Source organism: Panicum virgatum, chromosome 9N (assembly GCF_016808335.1).
Source record: "Panicum virgatum strain AP13 chromosome 9N, P.virgatum_v5, whole genome shotgun sequence".
NCBI classification, from domain to species: domain Eukaryota; kingdom Viridiplantae; phylum Streptophyta; class Magnoliopsida; order Poales; family Poaceae; genus Panicum; species Panicum virgatum.
In genome coordinates, this window is record NC_053153.1 from 76,064,228 (window position 1) to 76,078,560 (window position 14,333).

Sequence of the window (14,333 nt, forward strand, 5' to 3'; positions counted from 1 at the left end):
ACCGACAAGCGTTTGAAGGCTTTGAAGGAGATTGAGAAAGACAAGATTCGGGTGGCCAGAGCTTATAACAAAAAGGTAAAATTTAAGTCTTTCAGGTTGGAGATTTGGTTTGGAAGACAAATTTGCCTCTTGGGATGAAAAGCAACAAGTTTGGCAAGTGGTCGCCAAGTTGGGAGGGTCCGTACAAGATTATCAAGGCTATCTCCGGTAATTCATACATGATGGAGACAGTGCAAGGGGAGCGTCTACCAAGAGCTATCATTGGGAGATACTTGAAGAAGTTCTATCCTAGCGTATGGCAAAGTGCATGAAGACGAAGACGGCCGGTATTGGATATCTCCATTAGTTTTATTTTTAGACTTGTATGCTCTGTGTAAAACATGTACATCAGGATAGTTCTTACTTTTTGGCTTGTGAAACTCACCAAAAAGCAAGGGGCATATGTTGACAGCTAATTCTGGCGGTTCAGAGGTTGGCCGGTCTGACCGGTCGGGCCGACCGATCAGACCGGTCTGTCCAGTTGTAATCCGAGTAAGCTTCGTTTTATTTTGGAAATTCTTGTACAAACCGACTTGGAGAGGGGTACGACTTCCCCGGCCTATAAATATAAAGGCTAAGGCCGATTGAGGTATTCCCAATCGAATCAATACAAAATACATCTACTTTTTGTTCCTCTCAAACCCTAGCCATTTCCAACCCTACATTGCTTTCCGCCTTCGTCTCTACGGTGTTTGAAGACGTTCTGAGTGGCCTGCCGACCTCAGAGCAACTCTACGTTCACGAGCTCCGACGGGTCCCTCCCGAGCTCGCTGTTCTAGGTCTCCGCGAGCTCCCTGCCTGCACCGGTCAGACCGGTCTGCCCAGGGTTTTCGCTGTATTGATCGTTTTGACGATCGTCGCGCGTTCTAGCGCATTCAGATGTGTTGGCGCGATTCTGTGTCAACACGTGTACGCGGCCATGCAAAACACGGCTGATGCTGCGTCCAGGGCCGTTGGGAGTTTGAGCATGTTCTTCTTCTTGTTGTTTTTTTTTGTCGTGGATACCAAAGCTAGGGTTGTGCACGGATGGAATGATGGAAGAAGGCGCGGGGCTGAGGCCCCGTTTAGATCTTTACCCGTAAATCCAGTAAACGTAAAAAAACGTCACGTCAAATGTTTTGACACATGCATAGAGTACTAAATGAAGTATATTTAAAAAACTTTTTGCATGGATGTGCTGTAAATCGCGAGACGAATCTAATGAGCCTACTTAATCCATGATTTGCAACAGTGATACTACAGTCACCATCTGCTAATTATAGATTAATCATGGATTAATTAGCATCATTAGATTCGTCTTGCGATTTACAACCCATCTGTGCAAAAAATATTATAAATAGACTTCATTTAGTACTTCAAGTTAACAAGATTCCAATACAAAAATTTTACATGTAAAGAATAAACACGGTCTGATTGGGCAACGGGTGGAGTTAGTGCAAGGGGTTTTGAATGCGCGCGGGTCATTTACTAGAAGCTGGATGGCGGGTGCAATGAACTGTCCTCTCGCGTATTGAATCGATCGCATGTGTATAAGGCCACTCCAATCGGAGTTTCATAGGGGTTTTTATGTATATTAATTAGCATGTTATGTAGGATTGTATAATGATATGGCATAGTATTTAAGAAGAAAGAAAAAAAATCAATTTCATCTAGATGAAACTCTCTCTATACGAATACCAACACACTATGAATTTTGAAATTAAATACAATATAGATCCCATGAAACCACAATACGAAATTATGCATTGGAAGAGGGTATTTCAAATATTGTTTCATAATCCTTGTAATTACATGGCTATCTTGGAAATAGCAATATGAAATTCTCCACTGGGATTAGCATAATATTGCCATCTTTCCCTTGTCACGACAATGAGGCGATTCATTGTGCCCGGCCGACGGCCGGCGTCGCGAGCAGCGGGGCGAGCTGGATGCAGTGGACAACATTAACTCGTGCTCATTTCTGTCCATTTTTCTGTTCCATGAAAAAGAGATGCATGAGTGCAACGTTCATCTGCTTACTATACGATCAGACGATCTCTGCCTTTTCTTTTCTTTTTTGGAGATGTTCCCAACGGCCAATGATAACTTTTGTTTTCCTTGACTCGATCTCTGACGACATGCAATCCGCATGCATATCCACTTTTGCGAGTGGAACAATCAAGGAGTTTTCGTAGCATTATGTTGTCGAACAAATAAGGACTTGTACCCCCACGACGTTTGTTTAATTTACCGTGGTCGACACGGCGCCGAATCAGCATCATCGGGGCCCATCGACATGGCTGGGCTCTGCACTTGCCACCTGCCACTGCGATTGTGGACGGCGATACTGTCTCGTCGAGCGGTGCAGCGATCTTAATACTCACTGATAACTAGTCTACGCTCATTACTATTTTCGCGCTAGTAGGTTCAGAACTCAGACGAATAGCATATCTAAAACCTAACGTGCATGCGCCATCCGCTCGGCCCATTTCCTCGCAAGTTCACCCCCCCCCCCCCCCCCCCCCATGCATCGGCTGCAGGTACCGGATGCTTGCAGCTTCCTAGTCTTTCTACCGGACGCGCACGGCATGCGTACGTGTCCTACGTGAAACGACGACGAGGACAGGAGGAGGTTCTCCGGCCTCGCCCCTTGATCGTTTTCCACACTTTTGAACTGTGCACGGGGGACGTGGAGCAGACGTGCATGGCTGCGCAATGTGGGATTACTAGGGTTTACTAGCAGTTAGTCGTTGGGGGGACCTTAATATATAGTAGTATATATAGTTGATGGCTTGATGCATGTATGATTCCCATGGACGCCACCGGGTCGCAGAGCGGAGGAAGCGCGAGCGGTACGGGGCCCCAGCGCCCGGCCCTGTCCAGCCAGCCCCGGCCGGGGCCACGCTCAACTCGATGGCTAGGCTCGATCGTGTTGACGTGCTGTGTGTGTGTGTGGTATAGATAGGTGCGGTTGATGGAGAAATTGAATGGGGGAGCGGCTTAAATCCGGAGCAGTGCAGGGGCAGCAGCGTGCTCGACGGCGCCGGAGTAACGCCGGGAATTTAAAACCCGCCCGTCCACCGCCGGTGGCTGCTGCGATCGAGTACTATGCTGCGGTCTGTGGCAAGGCAACACGCATCACACGGAACAATTCCTTCCCGACCCCGGCCGTACCGAGGGGGAGAGAGCCGCCCGGACGACAGCTAGCTACCCAGCTCCCTGCTTCACTCTACTCCGGCGCAGGGTCGCAGGGAGGGCGCGGTAGGCCAGCTGCACTGTGACTGCTAGCAATTTTCAACCGCCGTGATGGATGCTAATGGCCATGTTTGGTTGGAGGGTAGAAAAGTTTTGATGAGAGAGAAACGATGCTTTGACTACTAATTAGGGGTATTAAATAAAGTCTAATTACAAAATTACCTCCACAACTGTGGTACTGTAGCAGTTGCTCTACCTAATGAGGTCTTTGACCGCATGATTGGAGGATGATTGAGCGCGGTTACTGTAGCATCACTGTAGCCAATCATGATGAAACTTGGCTCATTAGATTCGTCTCGAAAAGTTACACCCATTCCTAAAAAAGTTTTGCAAATAAACTTCGTTTAGTACTTCATGCATACATTCGTCTTTTTGTGCAAAAATTTTCGTGGAATCATCCAAACATGGCCAATAATCGCTTCTGTGGTAGTACGACTGCTGCAGATGTGCGCGCGTGCCACGAAGGCCTCCATCGCTCGGATATTGTTGGATAGAGGTAAGTATGGAGTAGGTCCTTTAGTATATAGTATATAGCTCGTTTTCTTTTTGGTGATACGGTTCATTCTATCAATAAGCTAAAGCAACGAAGTTCCTTCTCCAAAAGGAAGGTCCAGTTTACCCTTTTTCCCTTTTTAGCTGAATGTTCGTTCGGTACTTCGGTTAATCGGTTTTCAAGGAAACTGCTGCCCTGACCACTGCTGCATTGGCCATTGGGCCGGGCTGTCAAGAAATGCTTGTTGGGCTGGTAGTTTTTTTTTTGTTTGAACGCTGGAAGTTAACTAGCAGGAAGCTGCTGCTCCATTTGTTTTCTCGGGTGACTACACTACTCCGTAGATAGATGGTAATCTGAAAAAGAAGAGCGTAGCTGCATTTGCATTTTGGCTCCCCACCCCCGGTGATCAAGCAGCTCGCGCCAAATGCTATACAACAGCAGTTTGAGCTCACCAACTTCTAGCTAAGCTCCCTGTGGTAAGACGCAAGATACAGATCATACACAGCGACTGCAATTTCCTAAAGAAAACAAATAATAATGCTACCTTGGCTGGAACTTGGAACCCAAACTTGTACGGTGCTACCTAGGCCTAGGCGGGCCCGCATGGCGGGAGCATGGTTTGTATCGGAACCAGTGGAGGAATCGATGGGAAAAAGAAATTCACTTTTGTTCTCAACTTCTGATATCCTTTAAGATCTCGTTTACGCCGTGTTAGGTTGCAAAAACCAAAATTCCAAAAAAAAAATTCCGGCACCTGCATGGAGACTTAAATCTAGACGAAATAAAAAACGCATTGCGACTGCTGTCTGTAAATGGCGAGACGAATCTAATGAAACTAATTAGGCTGTAATCAGACGCTAAATTGCTACAGTAAACAACCTCTAATGATGGATTAATTAGTTTCATTAGATTCGTCTCGCGATTTACAGACGAGTTCTGTAATTATTTTTGTGATTAGTCTATGTTTAGTACTTCAAATGTAGAAATATGCCTTTTCAAAAAATTTACGGGAGGCAACCAAACACGGCCAGTTGTCCGTGTAAAGTTGTAAAAATAGATTTTTTCACGTTTGAGGTAATAAATATAGTCTAATCGCAAAACTAATTACAGAACTCGTCCGTAAACTATGAGACGAATCTAATGAGCATAATTAATTCATCATTAGAGCATGTGTAGTGGAGCAATTACTATAGCAATTTAGTATCTAATCATAGTCTAATTAGGCTCATTAGATTCGTCTCGCAATTTACAAGCAAACTAAATTATTCATTTCGTCTAGATTAATACTCTATACATGTAAGATTCTCTTTCGATATGATAGATTTGGAATTTTCAATTTCACAACTAAACCAGACCTAACGCTCGGATGCACTCGTGATCCGAATAGTAGTGTAGGCTGTGTTTAGATCCGTAAAATGGTGGTAAAAAGTGTTACATCGGACACTATAGCACACTGTAGTACTTTTCGTTTGTTTGTGGTAATTGTTATCTTATCATGATCTAACTAGGCTCAAAAGATTCGTCTCGTCGTGTACATCAAAACTATGCAATTAGTTTTTTATTTACCTACATTTAATACTCCATGCATGAGGTAAACAAATGATGTGATAGGTGAATAGTGAAGTTTAGAGGGAAAAATTTTGGAACTAAACACAGCCTAGCAACTCATGTACTGTTTGGTACTGTTTGACACTGTTAGCCGTACTTTTCTTTTATAATAAATTAGCATCAGCTACAGTCAGTCAAATAGTAGTATTTTTCTCTCATAATAAATCAGCATTAGCTATCAGCTCAGCCAAACAGTGCCATGTTCTGTAGCAAACTCTGCGTTCTTAAGCCAATCTCAATGCATAGTTTCATCACATGGTTACTAGGTAAGCGAGCCGGATGAATTTTATGAAAATAAAACTCCCCACACATACTATGAATCTCTTTTCTCTTTTCTCATAAATATCCGACGATATTAGCAAAATTATATGTCATGAAACTTCTAGCCTTATGCCCGTCGTACAGATGGGGAGCTCGCTCCAGGGGTGGGCAAATTTAACCGAAACCAAAGAACCGAACCGAAAAAACCGGAACCGAAACCGAAATAACCGGAACCGAAAAATTCGGTTCCTTGTTCGGTTCCAGATATTGAAGAACCGAAATAACCGAAAAAAATTCGGTTCCTACCCTCGGGTAACCGAATTAACCGAAAGAACCGAATTACATAAACTTTGCATTTTGTAAGAGTATATTTAGTTTACATGTGATGTATCATACTTCAATTGCCATGTATTTCTCTTACTATATTGTTATTGTTCTCTTCTCAATTATTATTCTCTAAAGTAGAGGAAGTATTGTCTAAATTTGCTATAGAACATATATATTTTTCTTGTTATCTTAGCTTTCGGTAAAAAAATTCGGTTAGTTCGGTTAGAACCGAAACCGAACCGAAATAACCGAGAACCGAAATACTCGGTTCCTGAAATTTCTTGGAACCGATCGGTTCCTATTTTTTAGAAACCGAATTTCTTCGAAAACCGAGGAACCGAACCGAACCGAAGAACCGAATGCCCACCCCTAGCTCGCTCCCAGCCGATTCAGCACAGCCACCCGTGGAGCCTGCGGGCGCCACGTGGACCGGCCATACCACCAGCCAGCCGATAGTGCGAGTTGTGGGTTCCCTCGCTACTGCTTGGCGCCGAGACGCCGGAATTGTTTGCAGGAATGCTCTACCGTGGAGGACCGAGCAGAGCCTGCACGCTTCGGGAAGACAGGAGAAGCTGTCCGCACGGCACGTCGAACCGGCGACAGATATCCAAATTTTTTAATAGAAATCTCACATGCATGATATATTAAATAATTTTTTTTTTGCGAAATCTTTTTACACATAGGTGTACCTTTTCGCGACGAATCTAATAACAGTAATTAAGTCATAATTTGCTACAGTAATGCTATAGTAATTATCCATTAATCATGGATTAATATAACTCGTTAGAATCGTCTCGCAAAATAACCCTAGAAATCTGCAATTAGTTTTATGATTAGACTTTATTTAATACTCCAAAAGATAAGATTTTTCAATCCAAAATTTTGGATCTGGACATCCAAACAGGGCCTTGTTTTGTTCTTATAACTTCAACATGCTCACCGATTGCGAAGTTGCGATCGCATTACCGACAAATCTTTGGAGCAATTAGGGTCCAGTTAGGTAGCTGGTTTCCCTAGACAAGCTGTATGACTCAAACAAGTATCCTTTTTCCTAATCTCGTCTGTACCTATAGGTCTGATCCTGTATTAGCACACTGAATTGGACCAGCAAATATCCTCGTAATCTTTGTCAGAAGTTCCCCCCGTCTTGGATTCTTGATGCACGCACGAACGATAAAGGAAAATTCTAGCCTCCAGCCCTCCACTCAATTGAGAGGACAACTACAAAAGAACAGAGAAATTTTTTTAAAAGCTCATCTTCTCTTTTCAGCAGATAAGAAATAAAATAAGAATTCCACCTCGAGCAACCTCGTTCGCTTCTCGTTGGCCTTTCCTGCCTCCGGGCGGCGAGATCCAAGCCCCCCCAACCGCCAACAAATCTCTCGCGAATCGCAAGAACAAGGACCAATCCCCCTCCCTCACTCGCATCTGCTTGCTCGCCCGGCGGCTGCCACTCGCATCAGATCGAGGCAGCTAACTCGTTATATAATAATCCATTCCGCTCGGTCCGATTCAGCTTCCCCTCCTCCCCCATTCCCTGTCGATAGAACCGATGCATCGCCCCGCCTCGCAAACCCTAGCGGCGGCGGGAGGAGGAGGACGAAGACAAGGCTACAGCGCGTGAGGGGTTGGTTCGGTTCAGGTCCGGTCCGGCCCGGTCCGCCGCGATGCCGTGGCTCGAGATGTGGCTGCCTCCCGCGGCGGGGGAGGGGGCGGTGGCGGCGGGGCTGTTCCTCGACGGCGGCGACGCGGCGGCGCACGGCGCCCTCCTCGCGGCGATGCCCGGCTGCTCGGTCTCGCTGGGGGGCCGGTCACAGCGGCGGCGGGGGGCGCCGCCGGGATTCCTGTCGCTGACGATGTCGGTGAAGGGGGGCAGGGGGTTCGTGCCGGGCCCGGTAGGGCTGCTCGCGGGTGCGGAGGAGAAGGGCGGGGCAGAGGAGGCGGAGGCGCTGGTCGCGGGGAAGAAGGCGGTGGAGGACGTCGCTGTGGCGGAGGGGAACGTGCTACTTCTGCAGGAAAAGGAAAAGGAGAAGGATGCTCGTGCTGGAGCTGGCGCGATGAACACGACCAAGCATCTCTGGGCTGGAGCAGTTGCTGCCATGGTCTCCAGGTATAACCACATTGTCTGTGGTTGGCATCGATATAAGAATCTATTACTCCACTGCACTGCTTTTGGTTGTACGGTTTTATATTTTTTGGATGATAAAGAAGTTTATAGTTCGTGTAGTTATATTGAACTGAAATTCACCAAATAATTGTGGATGCCGTTGCCAATCTGTTCAAACGAAATAAAATTTGAGGACTCTGTAGTCTTCCTACTCTCGTTTGGGACTTAAGTTAGCGTGGCTTCCAATCGAACTCTAGGAGAACTAGATGGCCTGCGTGTGTCAGATGTTTATGGTTATAAACTAGATAGTTTATGGTATGCTGTGATTCAGTGTTGCATATGCCATATAGTAGCTAGCAACTTAGCTAGTGAAAATGGATCAGACTTTTGGTATTGAACAATATCAGTTGCTTTTGATTGGGATGTCATGGAAATAATTGTTGTTTCCTAGTTGCTACTTCTCAGGCTTTGTGAGGATTGAGTATATTCACCTTTAGACAAGATTCAACGAAGTTGCTCCTCACTTAAAGTAGTGTTTGAACAGCATTAGCGAAACATGTTAAGTCAAGTACTTGTGCTGTGTGTGGCAGTATGACATGTGTTTCAGCTGGGACTTATATGCATGTCAGAAGTTTCAGGTGGCAAAGCTCCTTTTCCATCTCATGAGAGCAAGGCTAATAATACAGCCAACAAGCTGGCTGTATGGATTCTTGCAGCCTTCTCTCAGCCCACTTGTATAATAGTTAGCTCTTCACAATTAATGCATGACCCACCTGTCTCAGATTTTTTTGGTTCTTGTGCCCAAGCCGGCTGTAAGCTTACAGCCCGCTTCTCTTCTCTCCTCCACCTCATCATTTAGCCGACTTACAGCCAACTATAATACTTGCTCTGAGGAAACTGGTAGGTACATGCAAATTAGAGCCCCAACAGAGTCACAAGCCTAGAGATTTGAAAATTAAACTTGCATGGGTTATTAGGAATTGAGAGTGATCTTGATTCTTGACCACATGCATAATCTTGCTTCTGTTTCCTCAGAAAATTATGGATCCAAGTTGATACTGCGTGCTTAGTAGGCTTAAGTCATGTGCTATTTGATATAGTTTTTGACTATAGGGCTAGTTGATTGTGAGTTTTTTTTTTCTGTTCAACATTGAAGGGAATTAAGTTCACTTATTTTGTTTACTTTTATGTGTTGGCTGGTTTATTTTTTGACTTACTGTTGAATGGATTGATTTGCAGTCTCATCTTTTTGGGATTTCGCCTCCTTTTTTGTCCTTTAAGTACTGTTGGTTTTTGAGATATCAGACATTGGGTATTGAGGTTTCATGATTGCCCTCTGTTGCTAGTTCTAGATTTGGAAGACACAGAATATATTCTTTAAATCTGGGTAACTATCTTTGCTTTGGAGGAATTTAAGGGATCATAAGTGAGGTGTTCAAAAGTACCAGCAATCTGCAGGTTCCTGGCCTCCAGTGACATTATTATTTCTGGCCGTAATTGGCATGTTAGTTGGCTCTATTTCAGCTGATTGTGTATTGATGATGTTCTTTTTATGCTACAATCCTATAAATCTCAAAAGTGACAACCAAAAGAAACTAAAAAAGACCTGGTAGGAGCTTCTCCTAGCCTGTTCCACCTGCAGTTCGTTACTGCCAAGTAGATAAGCCTTTCGATTTAGCTCAGTTTCATGCACTGTGAGTCTATGTAGTCACTCCAGCTATATAGGTATTTCTTCCATAATTATTATTATTTCGAGGAAAATGGTAGGGGAGTTGCTTTCCTAATTTTTTTCGTTTCATGCAGAACAGTTGTTGCTCCTCTTGAGAGGCTAAAGTTGGAGTATATAGTTCGTGGGGAACAGAGGAATCTATTTGAGCTTATGCATGCTATTGCAACAACACAAGGGTTGAAAGGATTTTGGAAAGGGAACTTTGTCAATATTCTCCGCACTGCTCCATTCAAGGCAGTAAACTTCTATGCATATGACACTTACAGAAAGCAACTGCTCAAATGGTCTGGTAATGAAGAAACTACAAACTTTGAGAGATTTATTGCTGGTGCTTTCGCCGGTGTAACAGCAACACTGATGTGCATACCAATGGATACAGTATGTATCTTTAAATATTTTGTATCCTTGATTTCTTTCATCTTTCATTTTGTGTCATCTTTCATTGAATATGACCTGATTTGAGCTGTTGATTTCAGATTAGGACAAGGATGGTAGCTCCTGGGGGTGAAGCTTTGGGTGGGGTTATAGGTGTTGCCCGTCACATGATCCAAACTGAAGGAATCTTCTCTCTGTATAAGGGATTAGTGCCTTCTCTTATCAGCATGGCACCCTCTGGTGCTGTATTTTATGGAGTGTATGACATATTGAAGATGGCTTATCTGCATTCACCCGAAGGAAAGAAGAGGGTATCGATGATGAAGCAACAAAAACAAGAGGCAAATGCATTAGACCAACTTGAGCTGGGTACTGTCAGGACCTTACTCTATGGGGCCATTGCTGGGTGTTGTGCGGAAGCCGCTACGTACCCATTTGAAGTAGTTCGGAGGCAGCTACAGATGCAAGTAAAAGCAACAAGAATGAATGCATTTGCAACATGCCTTAAAATTGTTGATCAAGGTGGAGTACCAGCACTTTATGCTGGCCTGATTCCCAGCTTGCTACAGGTTTGTTTTTCGTCCAGCAGAGAATCTACATCTATAACTCCGCCTATGCTGACTGGAAGACTCTCTCTCCTGAGTCGTCTCAGCATAGCCGGTCCCAAGCCCGGGTAAAGGAGGAGGGTTGCGTTAGGTTTTGGCAAACCAGCATAAAAAATAGTCACTCTAATGGATTTGAAACCCACAGAGAATCTACATCTATACTATATATGTTGAGGGGTTAGGCCTCCCCATTCATCAGTTGATTTATAGATTTAGCAAACTAGCAATCACACTTGGGTTTAGGCGCATGTTGATTCATGTAAAGAGAGGAGATATCCATGCGAAAGATATTTAGTGGAAGTGACAAAGTTTTTGACATATGATTTATCTGAAGAGGCAAATTAATGAGTGCATGCTGACTGATAACAAGGCCTTCATGCAACTCATGCAAAAATTAAGCACTATATGATTTAAAAAGGAAGCTTCCAGAACTTCATATTAGTTGAAGCTATACTAGCCTGTTTCAGATTACTTTCGCATGCTACTCTGTTTCTGATGACCTGAAGTAATTGGTTTTCTCCTTATCTTCAGGTTCTGCCGTCGGCATCAATAAGCTATTTTGTTTACGAGTTGATGAAGATAGTCTTGAAAGTGGAGTAAATGCTAATCTATGAATCAAGTCCAAAGGGGATCAGTTCACATCATCTTGATGGAAATAAAAAAATCAGTACCTTATCAGTAAATTTAGCATCAATTTTTCTGGTAGCCTTGCTCGTGAAAGCTTCAGAAACACAGAGGGTAGCTTCACGTTGGTAAAAGTATTACTCATCTTGAGGTATGCATCACTAATTCACAAGATTGTACACGGTGAGGTTCTGCTCATCATCGGATCCAATCACTTATTCATAGAAGATTGTTCTATGCCCCAGAGCAGACATCTGGGCCTCAAGATTCATAGAAGATTGTTCAATTGACAAAATTTTCCACCCTTAAAATTTGATGTATTGACATGTTGACTGCATTCAGAGTGAAATTTGGGAGATTCTTGTTCTGATCCCTGCCCCATGCGGCCATGCTTTGACTAGTCTCCTGTAGCCTGTTACTGCCTGATGCACAATTGATGAAGGATACGAAGTGTCTTTCTTTTTTTGGTGATGAAGGTCACAATTTGGTAGATGTACAATAAGTCAATAACCGTTAATCGTAAACAGGATTATGGTTGTAGTGAGCTAGTCATGCATGTTTCAGTCTCGTGAAGTTGACCTGCGCACGTCAGACATCACACGGTTGGGCAGCATGGGCATGTTTATGGCGTCACAGTAACCTGATCCAGAAGGCCGGGTGGCTGCAGGCTTATCGATGGCGTGTCTCCAGTCAGTTCTGCGACTGCGAGGTCGTCGTCGGATGCTTGGGAAGGCTGCCCGATTGTGTTGGGTGTGTGCAAACAGGCAGCAGCAACATTGGCGTGCGCTTGGTTTCGTCGACGCCAGGAACACTGCACTGGCATGACCGCATGAGGGATGATGCAGCCTGAAGACGAGGCTGGCAAGTTTTGCTGGAGCACTCGCCTGTGCTGTAAAGAATCGGTAGTAATTTTGAAATCCCTTGCTTGAAAGAGACTGCCACACGGGCGCCTGGGAGCAACAGAATTTTAACTGTCCGATTCCGAAGTGAGCACTGGGACCTCTTCATTTTGCAACGCATGCGTCTCTGCATCTTAGCCCAAGCAGGCTCCCAGCAAACCCATGATCGACGCATCCGCCTAGTGATTATCAAAATGCGTAGGACTGTGTCACGGGCTCAGGAATATACTATTGCTAATTACCCAAGTAAGGTTCGAGCTGGAAAGATGAGGCGATTAGGTGCGGAGTCACTGTCTGATGCACCACTCTACTGCCGCTAGGTACTAATCCTATGCACCCTGATGGTTATCTCTCGATGAGTTCCCTTGCACTGTCAATCAAATTTTTAAGACGAGGGAAGTAAGCCATGAGAAAACCGCGCATCAAGCTAGGCTGTTGCCTTGTTGCCGTGGAGCTGACTCTGTTGCCGTGATGCAGCTGGCCTCTGCCTTTCACCTGTGCCACTCTGACGGCCTGATCTGATCAGCTGCGTGCCTTGGAATATAACTGAAGACTCTACTACCTATCGAGCCTCGAGTGCCGGCTTGTAAAGGCTGCCGCTTTGTGGCCAGCACTACTACTGTAACGGAGAAACAAAACGTAAGGGGCCGTTTAGTTATAAAGGCAAAAAAAAATTTGGATGTCTCGTCGTGTATTTGACCAGATGTCGGGAGGGTTTTTCGGACACTAATTAAAAAACTAATTTCAGAACTCACTTGAAAACCATGAGACGAACCTTTTGAGGCCTTCGATTGCAGCATTAGCACATGTGGGTTACTGTAGCACTTATGGCTAATCATACACTAATTAGGCTTAAAAAATTCGTCTCGTCGTGTACATCCAAACTGTGTAATTAGTTTTGTTATTTAATTACATTTAGTGCTTCATACATGTATTTAAAGGGGAGTTGAAAATTTTTGGGCGAAAATTTTTGGTAACTAAACGGCCCTAGGACGGCGGCGCGACGGCGACAGATAACGACTGCAGGATGCAGCCAGCGGCTGGCCGGCACGCACGACCTCCGCGCGGAACGCTCCGGACAGATGGGAGTCGTCGAATCGCGGATAGGGATCACATCACCCTGACTCCCTCCCTATTACTCGTCCGTTCTGGAATCGGTTCCTCTGCGGTACTGCAAGGACTCAGTGCCACATCGTTCTGGGTACCTTGGACCCTCACGCCTAGGCAGTGTTTAGTTGGGCTTTGTAAAGTTTTTGAAAAGTCATCTTTTTATATTTGAAGTACTAAACATAGACTAATCATAAAAATAATTACAGAACTCGTCTGTAAATCGCGAGACGAATCTAATGAGTCTAATTAATCCGTCATTAGAGGTTGTTTACTGTAGCATTACTGTAGCAATTTAGTGTTTGATTGCAGCCTAATTAGGTTCATTAGATTCGTCTCGCGATTTACAAGCAGCAGTCGCAATGCATTTTTTATTTCGTCTAGATTTAAGTCTCCATGCAGGTGTCGAATTTTTTTTTTGGAATTTTGATTTATGGAACAAACACGGCCCTAGTCGCGTTGAATGTACTCTGCCTCTGTGTTCTGCTTTGCTCGGGAGCTGATCCTTTTTTTGGGCGTAAGAATAGAATGCTGAAGATTTTAGAGCAAGCTCTGAAACCACCACCAGCAAGACAATCTTTGTTCTTGCACAGTTATAAGGCCACGTCAACCGATGTATAGTCTGCTTGGAATGGGATCTTCAGTGTCACTGGTTTATGGTTGCAGGAATCAATTTCAAACATTCACCCAGCAACGTGACACCAGGCCAGCAGCCCGGCGGACTCGCACGCACGGCTAACCTTGTGTGGCCTCTACGCTTGGCGCCACCACCAACCGCCCACGTCTTCAGCGGCCGCGCCCACCAACCGCTCCGGAGCCCGGACACCCAGGTCCCACAAGCCCCCCAACCCCACATTCCCGCGATGGCCCCGGCTCCATAGGACCTCACCGCCGCACACCCCGCTCTCTAGGCTCCCACCTCGTC

The 14,333-nt window shown here is 44.9% G+C and overlaps 1 protein-coding gene across 1 annotated transcript; it reads left to right on the forward strand.

The window, feature by feature from the left end:
• The first annotated feature begins 7,239 nt into the window (after nucleotides 1-7,239).
• LOC120690387 (probable mitochondrial adenine nucleotide transporter BTL3) lies at nucleotides 7,240-11,873 on the forward strand. The gene is made up of 4 exons (XM_039973025.1): nucleotides 7,240-8,072; nucleotides 9,873-10,176; nucleotides 10,275-10,742; nucleotides 11,310-11,873. Exons 1-4 carry the CDS (start codon nucleotides 7,630-7,632, stop codon nucleotides 11,376-11,378), a joined length of 1,284 nt encoding a protein of 427 aa, XP_039828959.1. The 5' UTR covers nucleotides 7,240-7,629; the 3' UTR covers nucleotides 11,379-11,873.
• The last annotated feature ends 2,460 nt before the right edge of the window (nucleotides 11,874-14,333 follow it).